Source organism: Heptranchias perlo, chromosome 45 (assembly GCF_035084215.1).
Source record: "Heptranchias perlo isolate sHepPer1 chromosome 45, sHepPer1.hap1, whole genome shotgun sequence".
In the NCBI taxonomy this organism is placed as follows: domain Eukaryota; kingdom Metazoa; phylum Chordata; class Chondrichthyes; order Hexanchiformes; family Hexanchidae; genus Heptranchias; species Heptranchias perlo.
In genome coordinates this window covers 2,488,291-2,510,827 of record NC_090369.1, presented here as the reverse complement: position 1 = coordinate 2,510,827, position 22,537 = coordinate 2,488,291, and the positions used below count along the sequence as shown (strand labels likewise).

The window sequence follows — 22,537 nt, the reverse complement described above, 5'->3', positions numbered from 1 at the left end:
TTATCATACTGCTGTTTGTGGGATCTTGCTGTGCACAAATTGGCTGCCGCGTTTCCCTACATTACTCAGTGACTACACTTAAAAGAAAAAAGTACTTCATTGGCTGTAAAGCGCTTTGGGACGTCCTGAGGCGGTGAAAGGCGCTGGAGAAATGCAAGTCACGGCAACACTGCCTGAGTGCCAGACGCACAGCAAGAACTTACCATGCCTTGGGCGCTCTGTGCTGGCATCACCATGCGGACCCCGGTGGGCAGTGGGGCCACAGTAGCCGGCACCTTCCCCTGCTGCCCCGGTTGCCGCACGGAGAGGAGGGACGTCCCGGTCGGCAACACTGTGGGCGCCTGAGGCGACGTCACCCGCAGGACGGCCGCGGTGCCTGCAACGCAAAAAAACAAAAGGGGACAAGTGAGGGGCCCGCTCACTCCGGGGGGGGGGGGGGGGGGGGGGAGGAGGAGTAGGCGGAGCTGGGGGGGGGGAGGGAGGAGTAGGCGGAGCTGGGGGGGGGAGGGAGGAGTAGGCGGAGCTGGGGGGGGGGGAGGAGTAGGCGGAGCTGGGGGGGGGGGGAGGAGGGGAGGAGGAGGCGGAGCTGGGGGAGGAGGAGGCGGTGGGGGGGGAGGAGGCGGCGGAGGGGGGGGGGAGGAGGCGGTGGGGGGGAGGAGGAGGCGGTGGGGGGGGAGGAGGAGGCGGTGGGGGGGGAGGAGGAGGCGGTGGGGGGGGGAGGAGGAGGCGGTGGGGGGGGGAGGAGGAGGCGGTGGGGGGGGAGGAGGCGGCGGAGGGGGGGGGAGGAGGCGGCGGAGGGGGGGGAGGAGGCGGCGGAGGGGGGGGAGGAGGCGGCGGAGGGGGGGAGGAGGCGGCGGAGGGGGGGAGGAGGCGGCGGAGGGGGGGAGGAGGCGGCGGAGGGGGGGAGGAGGCGGCGGAGGGGGGGAGGAGGCGGCGGAGGGGGGGAGGAGGCGGCGGAGGGGGGGAGGAGGCGGCGGAGGGGGGGAGGAGGCGGCGGAGGGGGGGAGGAGGCGGCGGAGGGGGGGAGGAGGCGGCGGAGGGGGGGGAGGAGGCGGCGGAGGGGGGGAGGAGGCGGCGGAGGGGGGGAGGAGGCGGCGGAGGGGGGGAGGAGGCGGCGGAGGGGGGGAGGAGGCGGCGGAGGGGGGGAGGAGGCGGCGGAGGGGGGGAGGAGGCGGCGGAGGGGGGGAGGAGGCGGCGGAGGGGGGGAGGAGGCGGCGGAGGTGGGGAGGAGGCGGCGGAGGGGGGGAGGAGGCGGCGGAGGGGGGGAGGAGGCGGCGGAGGGGGGGAGGAGGCGGCGGAGGGGGGGAGGAGGCGGCGGAGGGGGGGAGGAGGCGGCGGAGGGGGGGAGGAGGCGGCGGAGGGGGGGAGGAGGCGGCGGAGGGGGGGAGGAGGCGGCGGAGGGGGGGAGGAGGCGGCGGAGGGGGGGAGGAGGCGGCGGAGGGGGGGGGGGGGGAGGAGGCGGAGGTGGGGGGGGAGGAGGAGGCGGAGGGGGGGAGGAGGAGGCGGAGGGGGGGAGGAGGAGGCGGAGGGGGGGAGGAGGAGGCGGAGGGGGGGAGGAGGCGGCGGAGGTGGGGGGGGGGGAGGAGACTATACAACAGTAATGACGGCTGATTTACATTACACCCCCGTACCCTGGATTACCGGTCCATTACATCCCCGTACCCTGGATTACCGGTCCATTACGCCCCCGTACCCTGGATTACCGGTCCATTACATCCCCGTACCCTGGATTACCGGTCCATTACGCCCCCGTACCCTGGATTACCGGTCCATTACACCCCCGTACCCTGGATTACCGGTCCATTACACCCCCGTACCCTGGATTACCGGTCCATTACACCCCCGTACCCTGGATTACCGGTCCATTACACCCCCGTACCCTGGATTACCGGTCCATTACACCCCCGTACCCTGGATTACCGGTCCATTACACCCCCGTACCCTGGATTACCGGTCCATTACATCCCTGTACCCTGGATTACCGGTCCATTACATCCCCGTACCCTGGATTACCAATCCATTACATCCCCGTACCCTGGATTACCGGTCCATTACATCCCCGTACCCTGGATTACCAATCCATTACATCCCAGTACCCTGGATTACCGGTCCATTACATCCCCGTACCCTGGATTACCAATCCATTACATCCTCGTACCCTGGATTACCGGTCCATTACATCCCCGTACCCTGGATTACCGGTCCATTACACCCCCGTACCCTGGATTACCGGTCCATTACACCCCCGTACCCTGGATTACCGGTCCATTACACCCCCGTACTCTGGATTACCGGTCCATTACACCCCCGTACCCTGGATTACCGGTCCATTACACCCCCGTACCCTGGATTACCGGTCCATTACACCCCCCTACCCTGGATTACCGGTCCATTACACCCGTTACCGGTCCATTACACCCCCGTACCCTGGATTACCGGTCCATTACACCCCCGTACCCTGGATTACCGATCCATTACACCCCCGTACCCTGGATTACCGTTCCATTACACCCCCGTACCCTGGATTACTGGTCCATTACGCCCCCGTACCCTGGATTACCGGTCCATTACACCCCCGTACCCTGGATTACCGGTCCATTACACCCCCGTACCCTGGATTACCGGTCCATTACACCCCCGTACCCTGGATTACCGGTCCATTACACCCCCGCGCCCTTAGATGGCAAGAGGAAGTGGACACTCACCTGGGCCTCGGGCTCCCGTGGCGCTGCCCAGCAGGGACTGCGGAGACGCCAGCGCCGCCGCGACGGGGGAGGAGCAGGAGGAGACGGCCGTGCCGGCGGCGGAGCCCGCCTGCGGCAGGGTGGGGGCGCCGACCTGCTGGGGGGAGGGCGCGGCCGAGGCCGGGCTCGGGCTCTTGGGCTGGCCGGTGGGCAGCGGGTTACCGGCGGGCGAGGTGGCGGCGGGGATGTCGTACTTCTGCAGCTGGAGGAGGTAGGAGTCGGCGGTGGGCACGGCGCCCCAGCTCACCTCCAGCGAGTTGGTGTTGGCTCGAACCAGCTGCACCCTCGAAGGAGCCGGCGGCCTCTCTGCAAAGGGTGGGAAAGAACGGATTAGGCTGGCCGGCAACAGGGGTTTGCCGGCAAATCACCGGCGGCGAACCTTGCCAAGGTTTTGGTCGCTTGCCACTTTAATTCTCTATCCCACTCCCACCCCTCGGCCTCCTGTGCTGTTCCAAATGAAGTTCAAGGCAAGCTCGAGGAACAGCGCACCAAATCTTAGGAACAGGAGGAGGCCATTCAGCCCCCTCGAGCCTGTTACATTAGGAACAGGAGGAGGCCATTCAGCCCCCTCGAGCCTGTTACATTAGGAACAGGAGGAGGCCATTCAGCCCCCTCGAGCCTGTTACATTAGGAACAGGAGGAGGCCATTCAGCCCCCTCGAGCCTGTTACATTAGGAACAGGAGGAGGCCATTCAGCCCCCTCGAGCCTGTTACATTAGGAACAGGAGGAGGCCATTCAGCCCCTCAAGCCTGTTACATTTAGAACAGGAGGAGGCCATTCAGCCCATCGAACCTGTTCCGCCATTCAATTAGATCACGGCCATCTGTATATTAACTCCGTATCCCTTGGAACCCATACCCGACAAAAACCTATCGATCTTAGTCTTGAAAGATCCAACTGACCCCAATCGTACAGCCTTTTTTTTTGGGGGGGGGGGGGGGGGGGGGGGGGAGGGAAAGAAAGAGTTCCAGATTTTTGTGTGAAGAAATGCTTTCTGATTGTGTTAATTGTATCCATGTGATTTATATCAATTAGAATTGATTGAATTCAGGGGGTGCGTATCAATTGGGGACTCTCTTGCATCCATTTATAAGAGAGCTGATCTAGGGTGTGGGGTGGGTGTAATGTGGAGCTCTGTGAATAAAGGCTGGGAAGCAACTGAAGACCAGGGTCTAGGATTCCATCCTTCCCCACCGGGCTATCCAGCTTGTAACACTGACTGCGCTCCTGAACGGTCTAACTGTAATTTTAACCTTATGCCCCTTTGCTCTGGACTCCGCCACCAGAGAAAATAGTTCCCATCTACCCTTTAAGCATCTTAAACACCTCAATTGTGACAACACTTCAAAAGTACTTCATTGGCTGTAAAGCGCTTTGGGACGTCCCGAGGTCATGAAAGGCGCTGTAGAAATGCGAGTCTTTCTTTCTTTAACCCTGGGTGGGATCGGCTGACTTCGGCACAGACTGGGCCTCAGAATCTGACCAGGCAGTGCATTTACCCAGATACAAGAGACAATTGGCCTTCCACTTGTTTTTGCGCTCGCCTCCAGTGTGGGGTACTGCCACCCTCTGGACGGCTCTAACCCTCCCCCAGGCTCCTTGCAATACCGAGGGGAGGTGATACAACTAAACACATAAGGTACAAATACGAACACAACGATCCCACCCACCGCTCCTCCCCGGCTTGTGCTGAGTTAACTGATCTCACCCTGGCGTGAGACCGAGCCCCCACGCACACGCAGGAGAGGAGCCTGCCACCCGCACCTGGTCTGGCCTGCGCGGGACTCCAGTCACGCACCGAGTGCTTGAACTGGTGATGCCCTCTGACGGGCCCAGGTTCCAGCCCGTGGTCTGTGCGGAATCAGCTGTAGGTCACCAGCAAAGGGGGGGGGGTGGAGGGGAAAAAAAAGGGTAGAATAAAAATCAGCCACGATTTCCTCTCCTGATCACCAGCCAGCATGTCCACCCACCCCCCACCCCAAGAGGACGGAATCGGCGATGCCTCCCAAAGTCGAATTGCAAAAACGTACCATCCAAGGCTCACAAACTGCCCACTCTGGGCCGGGTACCAGGCCCTGGAACCACAACTTGGCCAGAGCTGACATGCCCACGAGGTGGGTGGGGGGTGGGAAAGAGGGAGAACTTTTCTCTTTAGAGAGCAAGAACGAGCAGAAACGGACACTGCTCCTGCCTACCTGTTTCCAGGTACCAGAGGTCCTTGCAGCACACCTGATTATTCCAGGCTTTGCGGTATCCGTCCCGCCCGCTCCAGATGTAGAGCCTGGAGTTCACAGCGACCGAACAGTGGCCCGCTCGAGCCCTGGGGATGTTGTCCTCTTGTGCCTCCATGACGATGGGCTCCCAGGTCATCGTGTCTGTCGAGGAAAGCACAACGTTTTATATATTTATTTATTTTAAATTCCCGGATGCAGTCGCACTCCAGAGATCGTGGGCTCAAGCCCCACTTCAGAGACTTGAGCACAAAATCTAGGCTGACACTCCCCATTGCGGCACTGAGGGAGGGCCGCGCCGTGCAGTCGGAGGAGCGGCACCGAGGGAGGGCCGCACTGTGCCGTCGGAGGAGCGGCACCGAGGGAGGGCCGCACTGTGCCGTCGGAGGAGCGGCACCGAGGGAGGGCCGCGCCGTGCAGTCGGAGGAGCGGCACCGAGGGAGGGCCGCACTGTGCCGTCGGAGGAGCGGCACCGAGGGAGGGCCGCACTGTGCTGTCGGAGGAGCGGCACTGAGGGAGGGCCGCGCCGCACCGTCGGAGGGGCGGCACCGAGGGAGGGCCGCACTGTGCCGTCGGAGGGGCGGCACTGAGGGAGGGCCGCACTGTGCTGTCGGAGGAGCGGCACTGAGGGAGGGCCGCGCCGCACCGTCGGAGGAGCGGCACTGAGGGAGGGCCGCACTGTGCTGTCGGAGGAGCGGCACCGAGGGAGGGCCGCACTGTGCTGTCGGAGGAGCGGCACCGAGGGAGGGCCGCACTGTGCTGTCGGAGGAGCGGCACTGAGGGAGGGCCGCACTGTGCTGTCGGAGGAGCGGCACTGAGGGAGGGCCGCACCGTGCTGTCGGAGGAGCGGCACTGAGGGAGGGCCGCACTGTGCTGTCGGAGGAGCGGCACTGAGGGAGCGCCGCACTGTGCTGTCGGAGGAGCGGCACTGAGGGAGGGCCGCGCCGCACCGTCGGAGGAGCGGCACTGAGGGAGCGCCGCACTGTGCTGTCGGAGGAGCGGCACTGAGGGAGGGCCGCACTGTGCTGTCGGAGGAGCGGCACTGAGGGAGCGCCGCACTGTGCTGTCGGAGGAGCGGCACTATCCGAACGATGGCACCTCCGACGGTGCGGCGCTCCCTCAGGCCAATATTTATCCCTCAAACAACATCACTAAAAAACAGATTATCTGGTCATTTATCACATTGCTGTTTGTGGGATCTTGCTGTGCGCAAATTGGCTGCTGCGTTTCCTACATTACAACACTTCAGGGAAAAAAAAAAGTGCTTCATTGGCTGTGACTTCAGGCGGTCGCTAACGAAAGGCAATTTCTTTCTATTTCTTTTAAATCCACAGCCCAACAAAAAGCTGCTGGGGGAAGGAACGGTGGGAATTAATAGGGAGAGAGGGGCAGCCCTACATACCCAGGTTGAGACTGGCCAGCGTGTTGGTGCACTTCCACTCCTTCTCGTGCGTTGCCACCTTAACGTCATCCATGACCAGCGGGACCCAGCCACCAAAAACGTACATTCTGGGAGAGAGAAACGAGGGTGACATCGAACGTACAGCACAGAAACAGGCCATTCGGCCCAACTGGTCTATCCCGGCGTTTACGCTCCGCACGAGCCTCCTCCCTCCCGACTTCACCTCACCCTATCACCAATATCCTTCTGTTCCTTTCTCCCTCGTGTGTTTATCGAGCTTCCCCTTAAAGGCAGCTACACTATTCGCCTCAGCCGCTCCCTGTGGTGGTGAGTTCCACATTCCCACCGCTCTGCGGGTAAAGAAGTTTCCCCTCAGTCACTCCGAGTATTGATGGGAATCCCGCTGATCGGAAAGAGATCTCCTTTGCTTGTGGGGCAGTTTATCGTCATACAATCTTGCAGCACCGGAAGGAGGCCATTCGGCCCATCGTACCTGTGCCGGCTCTTTGAAAGAGTCACCCAATTAGTCGCACTCCCCCGTAGCTCTGCAAACTCTTCCTTTTCAAGTATTTCTCCAATTCCCCTTTTGAAAGTTATTACTGAATCTGCTTCCACCGCCCTTTCAGGCAGCGCATTCCAGATCGTCATAACTCACTGCTTAAAATTTTCTCCTCAGCTCCGCCCTGGTTTATTTTTAATCTGTGTGCTCTGGTTACCGACCCTCCTGCCAGTGGAAACAGTTTCTCCTTATCTACTCGATCGAAACCCTTCACGCTTAAACCTCCCCTTAACCTTCTCAGTCTAATTTTGGGAATTCCGGGAGAGAGAGAGAAAGGCCAGGACACCGCGGGATCCAAAATAGGCCACAGAGGGGGCGGCGTGGAGAGACAGGGTGGGGGGGGGACACTCACTGCTTGGAAAATACCCCCCCCCCCGCGCCGGCCCTTTCCTCCCTACAGCTTGGGTTGGTCTAATCGAGCAAGTCTAGCGGCGAGTCACTGGTCACCGCCGACTCCTGGAGGTGGCTTCGCTGCCCTCGGGAGATCGGAGCACAATTTCCCAGAGGGCGGTCGCAAACTTCTTTCTGCCCTCCCCACGAGTAGGCACGACCAGGCGGGCGTACAAGGGCGCCCTGTCGAAGCGCGGGGGCCCGCACGGCAGACCGAAACGAGGCAGCGGCCCAGCTTCCCTGCGCGAAGAGGGGAGAGCGACCGGTTGGCAAACTACCACGTGGCAGTCGGTTCTTACGCTACCCACCACCCGTCGACCAGTTCGGAAAACGACATCTGGGAACGGGCTTGCATGCCCGTCCAGCACCGAAGAAGAGGGCGGCCACTGGGACTGGGGGAGGCTGGGGACGGAGCAACGAAAAGAGACAGGGTGAAAAAAAAAAAGGACGACAGACACACAGACACTCACTCTAAAACCAAAGCTCTTCGCTTCTAGACATGTGTGGGCAGTCGGTCGGTCGGTCACTTACTTGTTGCCGACGGTCGTGGCTGAATGCAGACTGCGTGGGAGCGGGGAGACGCCATTCACGTTAGGCTTGTTCCACGTGAGCGTATCTGCAAGACGGAAATTACATCGTTCCGTTTGTGGCTGCCATCCTGCAATGTTTCTCAGCCCCCCCCCCCCCCACCCCCCACCATCAGGCTAATTTCCCTGCACTCACGAACGTGTCGCCTCCTTGACGGAGCATCACCCTCGTTACGGAACTGTACGGCACAGGAGGTGGCTATTCGGCCCATCGTGCCCCGTGCCGGCTCTTTGAAAAGAGCTGTCCAATTAGTCGCTCACCCGCTCTTTCCCCGTAGTCTGCAATTCTTTCCTCGTTTCGAGTATTTACCCAATTCCCCTTTCAGGCAGCGAATTCCAGATCAGAACAACTCGCTGCGTAAAAAAAATTCTCATCTCCCCCTCTGGTTTTTTGCCAATAACCTTAAATCTGTGAACTCCGGTTGCCGACCCTACTGCCAGTGGAAACAGTTTTTCCTTATTTACTCTCCACAAAACAGAAGAGCCTCATCCTTGATGCCATTCTGGTCAATCTCCCTTTAAACTTCTCCGCTCCGAGCAGAACCCCAACTTCTCCAGTCTCTCCACATAACTGAAGTCCCTCGTCGTTATAGGCTGCAGGTGGAACACTTGTCCTCCTCTGGGAGTTTTCTTTCAGAAATAAGCTGCTTTTTTGTCATGCAAATTTTGTGCTCAAGGCAATGGGAGGTCAGTGAGGGAAACAAAATAACGTTGGCATCCTACTGTCTGTGTGAGGCAGTCCCAGGGCAGGTACAGCCCGGGTTAGATACAGAGTGAAGCTCCCTCTACACTGTCCCATCAAACACTCCCAGGGCAGGTACAGGGTTCGATACAGAGTAAAGCTCCCTCTGCACTCTCCCATCAAACACTCCCAGGGCAGGTACAGGGTTAGATACAGAGTAAAGCTCCCTCTACACTGTCCCATCAAACACTCCCAGGGCAGGTACAGGGTTAGATACAGAGTAAAGCTCCCTCTACACTGTCCCATCAAACACTCCCAGGGCAGGTACAGGGTTAGATACAGAGTAAAGCTCCCTCTACACTGTCCCCGTCAAACACTCCCAGGGCAGGTACAGGGTTAGATACAGAGTAAAGCTCCCTCTACACTGTCCCATCAAACACTCCCAGGGCAGGTACAGGGTTAGATACAGAGTAAAGCTCCCTCTACACTGTCCCATCAAACACTCCCAGGGCAGGTACAGGGTTAGATACAGAGTAAAGCTCCCTCTACACTGTCCCATCAAACACTCCCAGGGCAGGTACAGGATTAGATACAGAGTAAAGCTCCCTCTACACTGTCCCATCAAACACTCCCAGGGCAGGTACAGGGTGAGATACAGAGTAAAGCTCCCTCTACACTGTCCCATCAAACACTCCCAGGGCAGGTACAGGGTGAGATACAGAGTAAAGCTCCCTCTACACTGTCGCGTCAAACACTCCCAGGGCAGGTACAGGGTTAGATACAGAGTAAAGCTCCCTCTACACTGTCCCATCAAACACTCCCAGGGCAGGTACAGGGTTAGATACAGAGTAAAGCTCCCTCTACACTGTCCCATCAAACACTCCCAGGGCAGGTACAGGGTTAGATACAGAGTAAAGCTCCCTCTACACTGTCCCAAGCGAAAAAGTAATGAAAGCAACAACTTCCGAACTGAACTGCTCCTCGTGCATGACATAGCTGAGGATTACTTACACTGATGCAGCTGAACACAGGATTAAATCCCCTTCTCCTTACCGATGTCCAACGTCCAGAGGTCCCCGAGGCGGCAGCCACTCATCCCTCCGTAGATGACCAGCTTAGATTTCTTGCTGTCCTTGTCAGTGTAGATGACGGCAGTGTGGGATTCCCGCGGAGGGGGCAGCACCCCGTACGTTATGGGATTGTCCCAGCTCAGCACCCCCGAACCCGGCCTCAGTTCTAAAATGTAAATATCATTCAAATACCTGGAGGAGAGGAGAGGGGAATGAGAGAGAGAGAGAGAGAGAGCGAGAGAGAGACACACACACACGCACGCACACGCAAACAATTCTGCAATGTCTGGGAATAGATCAAATATACAAACCTCGGCCAGAAAACAGACACTGTAAAGTCAGTAGGACCCCATGAAGTAAATTCAAATGATTCCCAAGAAGACAGGAAGGTCTCAGGTCCCAGCCCTGCTCAGTGCGGGCTCAATTGTTAACGCCACTCCTTAGACTATACCAATGCTCTTCTGGCCACTCCCATCCATCACCCTCTGTAAACCTCAGCACATCTAAAACTCTGCTGCCCCATATCCTAACTCACACCAAGTTCACCCATCATCCCACCCTGTGCTCGCTGACCTACACTGGCTCCCAGTCTGGCAACGTCTCAATTTAAAAATTCTCATCCTCGTGTTCAAATCGCTCCATGGCCTTGCACCCCCCCACCCCCCCCTATTCCTGCAACGTCCTCCAGCTCTACAACCCTCCGAGATCTCTGCGCTCCTCCAATTCTGGCCTCCTGCACATCCCCCGATTTCCATCGCTCCACCATTGGCGGCCGTGCCTTCAGCCGCCTCGGCCCAAAGCTCTGGAATTCCCTCCCTAAACCTCTCCCCCTCTCTCTCTCCTCCTTTAAGACGCTCCTTAAAACCTACCGTTTTCACCCAGCTTTTGGTCACCAGTCCTAGTATCTCTGTATGTGGCTTGGTGTCAGGTTTTTTTTGTTTGATAGCGCTCCTGTGAAGGGTCTCGGGGACGTTTTTACTACGTTAAAGGCGTATAAAAATGCAAATTGTTGGACAGTCCCTGCACATTCAGCCACCTCCTCGCACGTCCCCCCGTTCCGACTTCACGCTCCTTACCGTGGAATGTTGTTCTTGGGATCCTCGCTGTCGTTGGCCAGGCCCCCAAATAGGTAGCACTTGTTTCCGACCAGGGAAAAGCTGTGCCCCAGACGTGGGCACGGCAACGACCCGTTCTTGGGCGGTTTGGGTTTCAGTTTCTTCCACTCCCACCGGCTCGCCTGTGCAACGAAGAGGGGAAATCGGTTACTCCCAAGCCGGGCCGCTCACGCCATTGCGATTTCCTCCCTGGCCGTTTGTGTGCGCGCGGGTCTGTCCGTTTTATCTCTATTTTATCTCCATCTCACAGCTGTTGGTAACCAGAACGATTACATCTTTTTAACCATCAACAAACCACAGCTAATGCTGATCAGAGCCGCTGTTTGCTACGGAATCTTTCCAAACGCGATTCATTAGCTATTTAAAAGAACTCAAATTCGGGTGAGGAAAGACACCACCAGTCTCTCTCTCTCTCCCACCCTGACTTGCTTCCAGAACTTTAAGGAGCAACTTTTACTTAAATGTTTAGTTGAAAACCAATTTAAATGTAAGATCCAGTTTGGTCCAAATCATTTTCAAAAACACACAAACTGAAATACGGTTATGAACAGAGACATGCCTCTAAGGGGAAGCAAGATAAGTATTTGAAGGCGAAAGGAATTGAAGGCCATGCTGATAGGGTGGGATGAAGTAGGAAGGGAGGAGGCTCGTGTGGAGCGTAAACACCGACACGGACCAGTAGGGCTGAATGGCCTGTTTCTGTGCTGTAAAATTCTATGTAATAACTTGACTTTTCCACTGAGTAAAATAAAGAGTTAATAATTCCAATATAAACAAAAGCTGCGACAGGTGTGTGATTAGTCCAGTGTCCTGTCCGAAGTGCATCTGGTTTCTTCTCACACACTTCCACAGACTCGGATTATATTAAAAAAAAAACTCCACGTAAACTTTACCCGCATAAAGCTTTTGACATTTTGTCCTCTAACTTTTCTTCCGCTAATTCTGAAAAGCAACCGAGCTGGTACTGGAGGCTGAGGGGGACACTGACGCACACCGGGAAAGTGCGTAGGCCGCACGTGCTCAGACTGCAGCCTCAGCCTTCAGCTAACAAGAGCATAAAAGGTACTGGGCAAAAAAGGTATTGAGGCCAGGCTTCAGCGAGAGGCCCGAGGCCTCAAAAGACAGAAAAAAAAACTCAAGCGGTAATTTTAAGCACATTTACCCACGTGTCGATAGGGGTAGCCAGCCAGCGGGGTGGTCTTTGCCCCTGGGGTCTACCCATCTTTCTCCGGCACATTCCCGGGCCACAGGAGCTTCAGCCCCTCGCCAGCGTTTCCCTGCTTCCCTCACCCTCTGCTATAACCATTAACGCCCCCCTCCGGACCTATCTTTTGTTCCTTTACTTGTCCCGTTATCACCTCCCCTTTTGCCTTGCACCATCGTCCCTTTTGTCATTTAATCTCTCCTGCCCTCCATCCCCCCCCTCACAGACTGTTCCCTTTGGTTACTAACTTCCCCCACCTTTCCCCTGGCTCTGCACTTGCTTAAAAACAGTTACATAAGAACATAAGAAATAGGAGCAGGAGTAGGCCAATCGGCCCCTCGAGCCTGCTCCGCCATTCAATAAGATCATGGCTGATCTGATCCTAACCTCAAATCTAAATTCATGTCCAATTTCCTGCCCGCTCCCCGTAACCCCTAATTCCCTTTACTTCTAGGAAACTGTCTATTTCTGTTTTAAATTTATTTAATGATGTAGCTTCCACAGCTTCCTGGGGCAGCAAATTCCACAGACCTACTACCCTCTGAGTGAAGAAGTTTCTCCTCATCTCAGTTTTGAAAGAGCAGCCCCTTATTCTAAGATTATGCCCCCTAGTTCTAGTTTCACCCATCTTTGGGAACATCCTTACCGCATCCACCCGATCAAGACCCTTCACAATCTTATATGTTCAATCTCTAACTTCGTCCAGTTCTATTAAGGTCATTGGCCTGAAACGTTAACTCTGTTTCTCTCTCTCTCTCTACAGATGCTGCCTGACCTGCTTTTTCCAGCATTTTCTGTTTTTATTTTTGAAATGTGCAATATTTTGATTTTAAGCTTTAATTTGAATATTACAAATTTCAGATACTTAAAAGAAATGGCATTTAAAATGTTTTCAAAACATTTTTTTTTATTTTTTTGAGTAATTCGATTAATCCATTTCTTCTGACCCACCAATCAGTTTTGTTTTCTATTTTACTGGCAGGTTATCCAGGATTGGCTGTTTTCACAAGTCCTAATAGTTTTCTAATGGCAGTTTTCCAGCCACCTTCCTCACTTTTGCTGTGGGACACAGACAATCAATAAAATGTGATGGTGAAAATCTTACAGGAAAAGAGGGACGAGCGACGGGGCGCGCACGAGGGACGAGCGACGGGGCGCGCACGAGGGACGAGCGACGGGGCGCGCACGAGGGACGAGCGACGGGGCGCGCACGAGGGACGAGCGACGGGGCGCGCACGAGGGACGAGCGACGGGGCGCGCACGAGGGACGAGCGACGGGGCGCGCACGAGGGACGAGCGACGGGGCGCGCACGAGGGAAGAGCGACGGGGCGCGCACGAGGGAAGAGCGACGGGGCGCGCACGAGGGAAGAGCGACGGGGCGCGCACGAGGGAAGAGCGACGGGGCGCGCACGAGGGAAGAGCGACGGGGCGCGCACGAGGGAAGAGCGACGGAGCGCGCACGCGCGGAAAAGAGAGAGAGATAAAAAGAGGGAGAGGGAGAGATGCCCAAACGAGTCAATTAACCGTACCTGCAGTTCGTATAGGTCGTTGCTGTACTTGCCGTATTCCACCATTCCCCCGAAGACCAGCAAGCGGGTACCGTCACAGACAAAGCCGTAGGCAGCACATCCAGGTGGGATGTCCCCTCGCACCGCTGGGATAAACCACTGGTTCGTGGCTGTGTATAAATAAAAAGGAAGAGGGTTACATTAAATTTACACTCATTCAGAGAAGGTGTCAGCCGTGGCTCGGCGGGCAGCACTCTCACCTCTGGGTCAGAAGGTCGTGGGTTCGAGCCCCCACTCCAGAGCCTCGAGCACATAATCCAGGCCGACGCTCCCCAGTGCAGTACTGATGGAGCGCTGCACTGTCGGAGGTGCCGTCTTTCGGATGAGACGTTAAACCATCTGCCCTCTCAGGTGGACGTAAAAGATCCCACGGCCACTATTAAAAGAAAAGCAGGGGAGTTCTCTCTGATGGCCCGGCCAATATTTATCCCTCAACCAACATCACTAAAAAAAAAACAGATTATCTGGTCATTTATCCGATTACTGTTTGTGGGATCTTGCGCAAATTGGCTGCCGCGTTTCTTACTTTACAACAGTGGCTACACTTCAAAAAAATTCAACTTAAAATTATCACCGTGATCTCACCCCATCCTATCTCTGTAACTTCCTACAACCCTCCGAGAACTGTGCGTTCCTCCAATTCTCTCCTCTTGTGCATCCCCCCGATTTCCTTCGCTCCACCATTGGCGGACATGTCTTCGGCTGCCTCGGCCCTAAGCTCCGGAATTCCCTCCCTATAAACCTCTCCGCCTCGCTCTCCTTTGTAGACGCTGTTTAAAACCTCCCTCTTTGACCGAGCTTTCGGTCACCTGTCCTACTATCTCCAAACGTGGCTCAGTGTTAAATTTTGTCTGATCTACGCTCCTGGGAAGCGCTGTAAAAGGCGCTCTGGGACGTCCCTAGGAGTCGTGAAAGGTGCTATATAAATGCAAATCTTCCCGTTTTCTCTTTCCATTACCCCACTTGAGCCATCAAGGGTTTGCAGGCAGCGGTAATTCTGAATGCTGTCCCAATTTGTTGGCACCCGGTCCCAGTGTAAGTATCTGCACAACATTGATTCACGGAAGCCAAAGTGGCTGAGCCCGAGAGGAGGTGCCTCTGTTTGAATGCACTGCTGCTCACAACACTCAGAACCTCCTTCCGATGGTGTGAATGCCGATCTCTGCCCAGACCTTCCCCCTCCCCTGCTGTCCTGTATTTATAGACACTGCACTAGAACAGGCAGAGTCACCCCTCGCAGCTTCCACTGTGTGCAAGACACCGAAACACACAGCCTCGATTTAGACAGACGGAGGTATCGTCAGGGGGTAACACATTCCTCCAGATCTCAGACTGCTCTGAACTTCAGCCAATTCTTTACTCATTACTTTAAAAAGAAACATCCCCAATTATCTCCACAAGGTTAACGCTTCACACTAGCGTTCTACCCCGCCCTGGCACTCCTCCTTCACAAGTGAGGCTGTGTAGAGTCCAATCCTATCCTCGAACACCCAAGACAATAACAACTTGCATTTACACAGCACCTTTATCATGGTAACGCTTCGCAGGGGCGCAAATCAGACAAAATTTGACACCGAGTCACATTTGGAGGTATTAAGACAGGCGACCAAAAGCTCGGTCACAGAGGGAGGTTTTAAGCGGCGTCTTAAAAGGAGAGAAAGGTTTATAGGGAGGGAATTCCGGAGCTTAGGGCCGAGGCAGCTGAAGGCACGGCCGCCAATGGTGGGGTGAAGGAAATCGGGGATGCGCAAGAGGAGTGAATTGGAGGAACGCACAGTTCTCGGAGGGTTGTAGGTGGTTTCAGAGATTGGGTGGGGCGAGACCACGGCGAGAATTTTAAAATCGAGGCATTGCCGGACTGGGTAAACGGGGACGCTGCATTTTCCAGCACCCCCGTTCCAACCAAGCTCAAGCAGCTCAGCAGAAACCAGGGATCCAATGCAGGACCTTCCTGGCCCACAAGGCTCAACTCACCCATCGGGGAGAGCTGCAGTTAAGAGCTTGAGCGTATAATCCAGGCTGACACTCCGAACGCAGTGCAGGGGGAGTGCTGCACTGTCACAGAAACCACCTTTTGGATGAGCCGTTAAACCTCTTCAGTTGGGTGTTAAAGATCCCACGGCCACTATTGGAAGGACAGGGAATTCTCCCGTGTCCTGGGCCATCACCACACACACACACACAAAAAAACAGATCAACGAGCCATTCACCTCATGGCTGTTTACGGGATCCTGCTGTGCCCTCAATATAAAATTTTAAAAATTTAAAGTCAGCCTGACAATTCAATAAAATGAAGCCGACTTAAAGCAAAAGCCCACACGCGAGATACAGAGAATGAACACAGTTTACACTCCAGAACCATCATTGCTATCACATTCCACTACGTTATCTTCACAGCCTCTGTAACGTGGGACGACAGCAGTAACCAGGTAATCTTATTCGCTGTGTGTGGGGTCCTTGCTGTGCCCAAATTGGCTGCCACGTTTCCCTACGTTACAGGCACTGCGCTTCAAAGTTAATTCATTGGTTTTACACAGCTTCCTCCCTGTCTCTGCAACCTGCTCCAGCCCATCGACCCTCCCAGATCTCTGAGCTCCTCCGATTCCGGCCTCCCCGACTTCCATCGCTCCGCCAGCGGCGGCCGTGCCTTCAGCTCTGGAATTCCCCCCCCTAAACCTCTCCGCCTCTCTCTCCTCCTTAAAATCTCCCTCTTTGACCAAGCTTTTGGTCACCCGTCCCTAATATCTTCTATGTGACTTGGTGTCAAATTTTGTCTGATAACACTCCTGTGAAGTACCTCGGGCACTGATAAAAGGCACTGTACAAATGCAGGTTGCTGTTGAATCATAGAAGTTTACAACATGGAAACAGGCCCTTCGGCCCAACATGTCCATGTCGCCCAGTTTATACCACTAAGCTTCGAGATATTCCACAGGCGTGAATGGAGGTATAGAAAGGCCAATTCTTTCCATTCTGCGAAGTTATATAACCACGTACACATTAGGGAGCCCGAATTTAGCTCGCCCTTCCATGGATCTAACTGGTCCAGGGTTGTTCTTGTTTTTGCTTCCACTCCCTAATCCAAAGTGTAGTCCAGGTACTGATCACTATCTCAAGAAGTGCCTTCTGACATGGCTGCATATAGTGACACCACTATTCCCAGCCAGAATGGAGATGATTGGGTAATTCCCCCGTCAATCACTGCCTGGGGACCGCGCTGTATTATGTAACTATCCTCCACTCACTGCATTTTGCTGGAGGAATCACCCTGCTTTTATCGGGAGAAGCTGCTGTAGTTCAGAGACTTTTTTTTAAAAAATAGGCTCTGTAGACTGTTGGATGTAGTGCGGTGTTTAAACAGACTCTGTTTGCTTAGTAAATAGACGTTGTTTGCTGTAAAATAGACCGTTTGCTGTGAGTCCTGCTGTAAGTCCCGCCCTGCCTTCAATTCGTTGACTGACACAGTGGTGTCGATAGACACCCTGTTCTGACATCAGTCCTGAACTCGCCTTTAACCAGACTGTGTCAGCGTCCCCTTTTCAAAGTTTAGCTTGAAATAGTGACTCAACCTTTTCTATTCCACTTCGTATAGAATACTCTAGGACCCCTCTCAAGGCTGAGGGGTCTGGGTTTTTATTACCTCATAACTGAGGCCTCTCTCCAGAGGGATCGGCCTCCTAGACCTTAAATCAATACACGCTGTACACAATACATAACCCAGCACAGAAACCAAAAATCCACCGAGGCTTTGCAAATAAGCTTAAGTTTTTAATCTTATTTAGAACAAAAAAAAGACCCTGGGAAACAGCATAAAGCACCGATCTCTTTCACGTTACGGAAAGCAATGCTTGCGAAGAATGTAAGGGATGGGAAACCACCAGTAACAACCAACAAAGCTCTAGGTATATCTTGGGGCATATTTTAAGAGGAAAAATATTAACGCTACACCTGAATCCTGCAGCTTTCAAGCAATCAGGAGCTGCAACAAGGAAGAACTTGCATTTCTACCGTGCCTTTCACAACCTCAGGACACCCCAAAACGCTTTACAGCCAATTAAGTACTTTTGAAGTGCAGTCACTGTTGTCGGAAACACGGCAGCCAATTTGCGCACAGCAAGATCCCACAAACAGTAATGTGATCATGACCAGATAATCTGTTTTTCAGTGATGTTGGTTGAGGGATAAATATTGGCCCCAGGACACCGGGGAGAACTCCCCCCCCCTGCTCTTCTTCCAATAGCGGCCGTGGGATCTTTTACATCCACCTGAGAGGGGGAGACGGGGCCTCGGTTTAACGTCTCACCCGAAAGACGGCCAGGGCAGAAACACAAAAGGATTTTAAACAAGTGCAAAGCTGTCCTGAAGACATAGATCAAATTTAAAACTACATCTGTTTTATTTCAACAAAACATTGTTTCGATCCAACAAAAGTGGCAACATTTATTTAAAAGAGGTTACAGTAAGATCTGACAGGGGCATTCAAAATTACACAGGGGGTTTTGAGTGGAGAAGAAACTATTTCCCCCAGTCAGCAACTAGAAAGCACCCGTTTAAGATCATCACCAAAAGAACAAAGGGAGAGAATAGGAGATTATTTTAAAGAAAACAGGAGGAGGTTGTTAGGATGTGGAATATCCGACCAGAAACAGTGGTGGAAGCCGAATCAACAACAGCTTTTTAATATATATTTGAAAAAGAAAAAAGCTCTGAGGAAAAGGAGAGCTCATTCAGTGAGCCGGGCACAGGCGCGACAGACTGAACGGGGAAAGGGGATTAATAGACATCTTTTATCGGAGCGCCACAATGACTCAAATCCCACCCACCCCCCTTTCTGTACTGTAAAATCCTATGCAAAAACAAAACCCAGCAACCATGGGAACCTTTGCATGAATCCAACCAACAAAAATCACCAACACTCAATAAACATTGAATGCAATTAATTTGAATTCAACTGAATTTTAACTGCAGTTTAAAAAATGCAATTTGCAAACCGAAAATTGCAATTTTTAATTTGCAATTAAAACAACACCACCACAAATTAGGGTTTTTTTTAAAAAAAAGCGCAGAACACAAAACACACACAGAGAGAGAGAGAGAGGACTGCACTTTGGCGCCAGAGCCGCTCTGTGGCGGCCGCCATCTTGTCTCCCATGACGTCACCGCCCTCCCCTCCCCCAACTCGCAGGCATCCCGCCGCCATGTTCAAAAAAAATAATTAATAAATTAAGGCACCAGCCGCCCGCTTTCCTCCTCCTCCTCCTCCCCCGTCGGATGCGTTTGTTGTGGTATTTTTTGTAAATGTGTGTGTGTGTGTATGTATTTATTTAGATTTATATATATTTTTTTTTTATTTTCTTTTTTTTTACCCGTGTTGTAAACGTGCAGCTCGTCGACGATGCCCTCGTTGCCGCCGCCGAACACCACCATCAGCTCTTTGATGGCCACGGCCCGGTGTCCGTGCCGGGGCCGCGGCACCGGACCGCTCGAGCCCGAGACGCGCTTCCACTTCAGCATGGAAGCCGCCATCTTTCGGCGCGCGCAACGGCCGGAGGAAAAAAAAAGCAGGGGGGGGGGGGGGGGGGGGGGGAGGGAGGAGGAACGATCGCGCGCGCCGCCGACGCGGCCACGCCCCCCCTCCCCACCGCGCGCCGCCGATGCCACGCCCCCCTCTCCCACTGCCGCCACGCCCACTCTTTCTCTCTACGCCGCCACGCCCCCTTCCCACCGCCACGCCCGCCCTCCCTCCCTCCGCTCGCCGATCCCCCCCCCAAACCACCGCGCGCCGCCGCCACGCCCCCTTCCCACCGCCACGCCCTCTCCCTCCCTCCCTCCGCTCGCCGATCCCCCCCCCCAAACCACCGCGCGCCGCCGCCACGCCCCCTTCCCACCGCCACGCCCTCTCCCTCCCTCCCTCCCTCCGCTCGCCGATCCCCCCCCTCAACCTCCGCGCGCCGCCGCCACGCCGCTTCCCACCGCCACGCCCACTCTCTCTCTCTCTCTACGCCGCCACGCCCCCTTCCCACCGCCACGCCCTCTCCCTCCGCTCGCCGACCCCCCCCAAAACCTCAGCGCGCCGCCGCCACGCCCCCTTCCCCACTGCCACGCCCTCTCCCTCCCTCCCTCCGCTCGCCGATCCCCCCCAAGCTCCGCGCGCCGCCGCCACGCCCCCTTCCCCACCGCTCACCTCCGCCACGCCCCCCTCCTCCCTCCGCGCGCCGTCGCCACGCCCCCTCCCTCCCACCGCGCGCCGTCGCCACGCCCCCTCCCTCCCACCGCGCGCCGTCGCCACGCCCCCTCCCTCCCACCGCGCGCTGTCGCCACGCCCACAGCCCCCCCCCTCCCTCCAACCCAGGTGGACGCCTGCGTCGGGCAGCAACCATAGAACGCGGGCGACCATGGCAACCCTTCTTTCCTCCCCAGCATTTTGAGAGAGAGAGAAAAAAAATTAAACATTTAACATTTTATTTTTGAAAATAGTAAATAAGATTTTTTTCTTTAAACACACGTTTCTGGTCTCTTGTTAAAAGAATCCATTCGCCAGGATCTTTTTTTTAAAAAAAATTGTTGACATCGAGGGCCGGATGTTACGTCGCCGCAGAGGCGCGCGGATGGTTAGGGAGCATAACCCGGACCGTTCTCCATGGCAACTGACTTCCCCCCCCCCCCCCCCCCTACACCCAAGGAACAAACATTTTAAAAATTATCTCCCCCCGCACCAAACCCGAAAAAAAAAATGACAGGTTCAAATGTGTAAATTGAACATGGTTGAGTTATTGCAATTGGCGTTGATTTTTTTTTTGTTATCCGGCGGGTTGCTCGAGACCAACTGTCAGTTCAGAAACCGGAAGTCCTGCCCATTCTCCCGCCCTGCGTCGCGATTTTTTTAAAAAATAAATGAGATTAAACATCTCCGAATGAACGTTGCAAATATATAATAATAACTTTTAAAAAACGGGGAGCAAACAAAATCAGAGGCCCCGAGGATGTAAATGAGGAAAGAAAGCAAATTAAATAAACGGATGTACGTCCCGCCCACCCTTCGCGCCGGTTGGTCAATTTGCCTAAGGGGGGCCGTTCCGATTGGTCTGTCGTCACGTCAATCACAAGCCTCAGGCCCCGCCCTTCCGGTGCACAGGGACAAAGCGGCCATTGTCAATCAGAGATGGGGAAACCAACCTTAAAGCGTCCAAATTGGTTAAAAAATATATTACTCCGATCAAACTAAATCTTTCCGACGCAACATTAAAAGCACCGCAAAACAAAAAAATTAGTAAATGCAGCGCGAAATGTTAAAATTAAACCTCGGCCGTTGATTCCGCACCCCGCGGGTCCCCACGCCCTAGCAACCGGGCCCATCCCCATAGCAACCGACGGATCTCCATGGCAATGGGTGGTAACCATTCTGTTCCCAGGCTCTCACTTCCTGAATCCTCAGGCACACCCACCATCACCTCAATGGCCAGATGCAAAATAGATTACATGTCATTATATACTAGCTCAATTTAAATCTGAGAGAGAGAGCTTTTTGGCAACCAAAGGTATTAAGGGATATGGGCCAAAGGGATCTGGGGGTCCTAGTGCAAGAAAATCAAAAAGTTAGTATGCAGGTGATCAAGAAGGCCAAAGGAATGTTGGCTTTTATTGCTAGGGGGATAGAATATAAAAACAGGGAGGTATTGCTGCAGTTATATAAGGTATTGGTGAGACCGCACCTGGAATACTGCATACAGTTTTGGTCTCCATGCTTAAGAAAAGACATACTTGCTCTCGAGGTAGTACAAAGAAGGTTCACTCGGTTAATCCCGGGGATGAGGGGGTGGACATACGAGGAGAGGTTGAGTAGATTGGGACTCTACTCATTGGAGTTCAGAAGAATGAGAGGCGATCTTATTGAAACATATAAGATTGTGAAGGGTCTTGATCGGGTGGATGCGGTGAGGATGTTCCCAAGGATGGGTGAAACTAGAACTAGGGGGCATAATCTTAGAATAAGGGGCTGCTCTTTCAAAACTGGGATGAGGAGAAGCTTCTTCACTGAGAGGGTGGTAGGTCTGTGGAATTTGCTGCCCCAGGAAGCTACATCATTAAATAAATTTAAAACAGAAATAGACAGTTTCCTAGAAGTAAAGGGAATTAGGGGTTACGGGGAGCGGGCAGGAAATTGGACATGAATTTAGACTTGAGGTTACGATCAGATCAGCCATGATCTTATCAAATGGCGGAGCAGGCTCGAGGGGCTGAATGACCTACTCCTGTTTCTATGTTCCTATGCGTTAATAAATACTTTAAAGGTGGAGAAAGAGGGGCACAGGTCGGGGAACAAAACGACTTGCATTTAGCACTTCACACAAAGACTCACTCTGAAGTGCCCTCACTTTTGCGACGCGGGCAAAAAGGCCGCAGCCGTTTTGCACACAGCAAGATCCCGCAAGCAGCACAAAGGAGGCCCTTTGGTCCGCCCGATGCCAGCTGAAGGAGCTGTCCGCGACCGGGTGCGGCCGACTGGCGTGCTCCCAAGGTCCAGGAGCGCGTGCCACGGGACGCACTGAAGCCAGGTGCGGCTTACGCGAAAGCTCTATGGGGAAAGGCCACCCCACCTTGTACAGAATGTATTACAAGATTTGTACTGTGTTTTAAAATCGTAATAATGAGATCATAGTGTACATGGCCTCCTTCTGTGCCGTAAATTGTCTATATTTCCACCTGCACTGTATTGCTTTGAACTGCCTTGCTTGAAATTGTGTCTTTTTACTTGAACTCTATGTGAACTTGTGTGTATCTTTAAATTTTATGAAATAAAGTATATTTTGAAATTTTAAAAAAGGCACTCTAAAAGGGAATCAAGGGATATGGGGATAGGTCGGGAAAATGGAGTTGAGGTGGAAGATCAGCCATGATCTGATTGAAGGGCGGAGCAGGCTCGAGGGGCCGTATGGCCTCCTCCTGCTCCTATTTCTTGTGGTTTCTACAACCAGTTAATCTG

General features: G+C 54.3%; 1 protein-coding gene across 1 annotated transcript in view; it reads right to left on the bottom strand.

The window, feature by feature from the left end:
• LOC137306813 (host cell factor 1-like) overlaps positions 1-19,085 on the bottom strand; it is a 48,952-nt gene extending 29,867 nt beyond the window's left edge. Inside the window, 9 exon segments of the mRNA XM_067976203.1 lie at positions 204-376; positions 2,706-3,050; positions 4,941-5,120; positions 6,379-6,485; positions 7,859-7,943; positions 9,650-9,858; positions 10,743-10,903; positions 13,516-13,664; positions 18,921-19,085. Coding sequence (XP_067832304.1) covers positions 204-376; positions 2,706-3,050; positions 4,941-5,120; positions 6,379-6,485; positions 7,859-7,943; positions 9,650-9,858; positions 10,743-10,903; positions 13,516-13,664; positions 18,921-19,080 — 1,569 coding nt within the window. The 5' untranslated portion in view covers positions 19,081-19,085.
• Between the last annotated feature and the right edge of the window lie 3,452 nt (positions 19,086-22,537).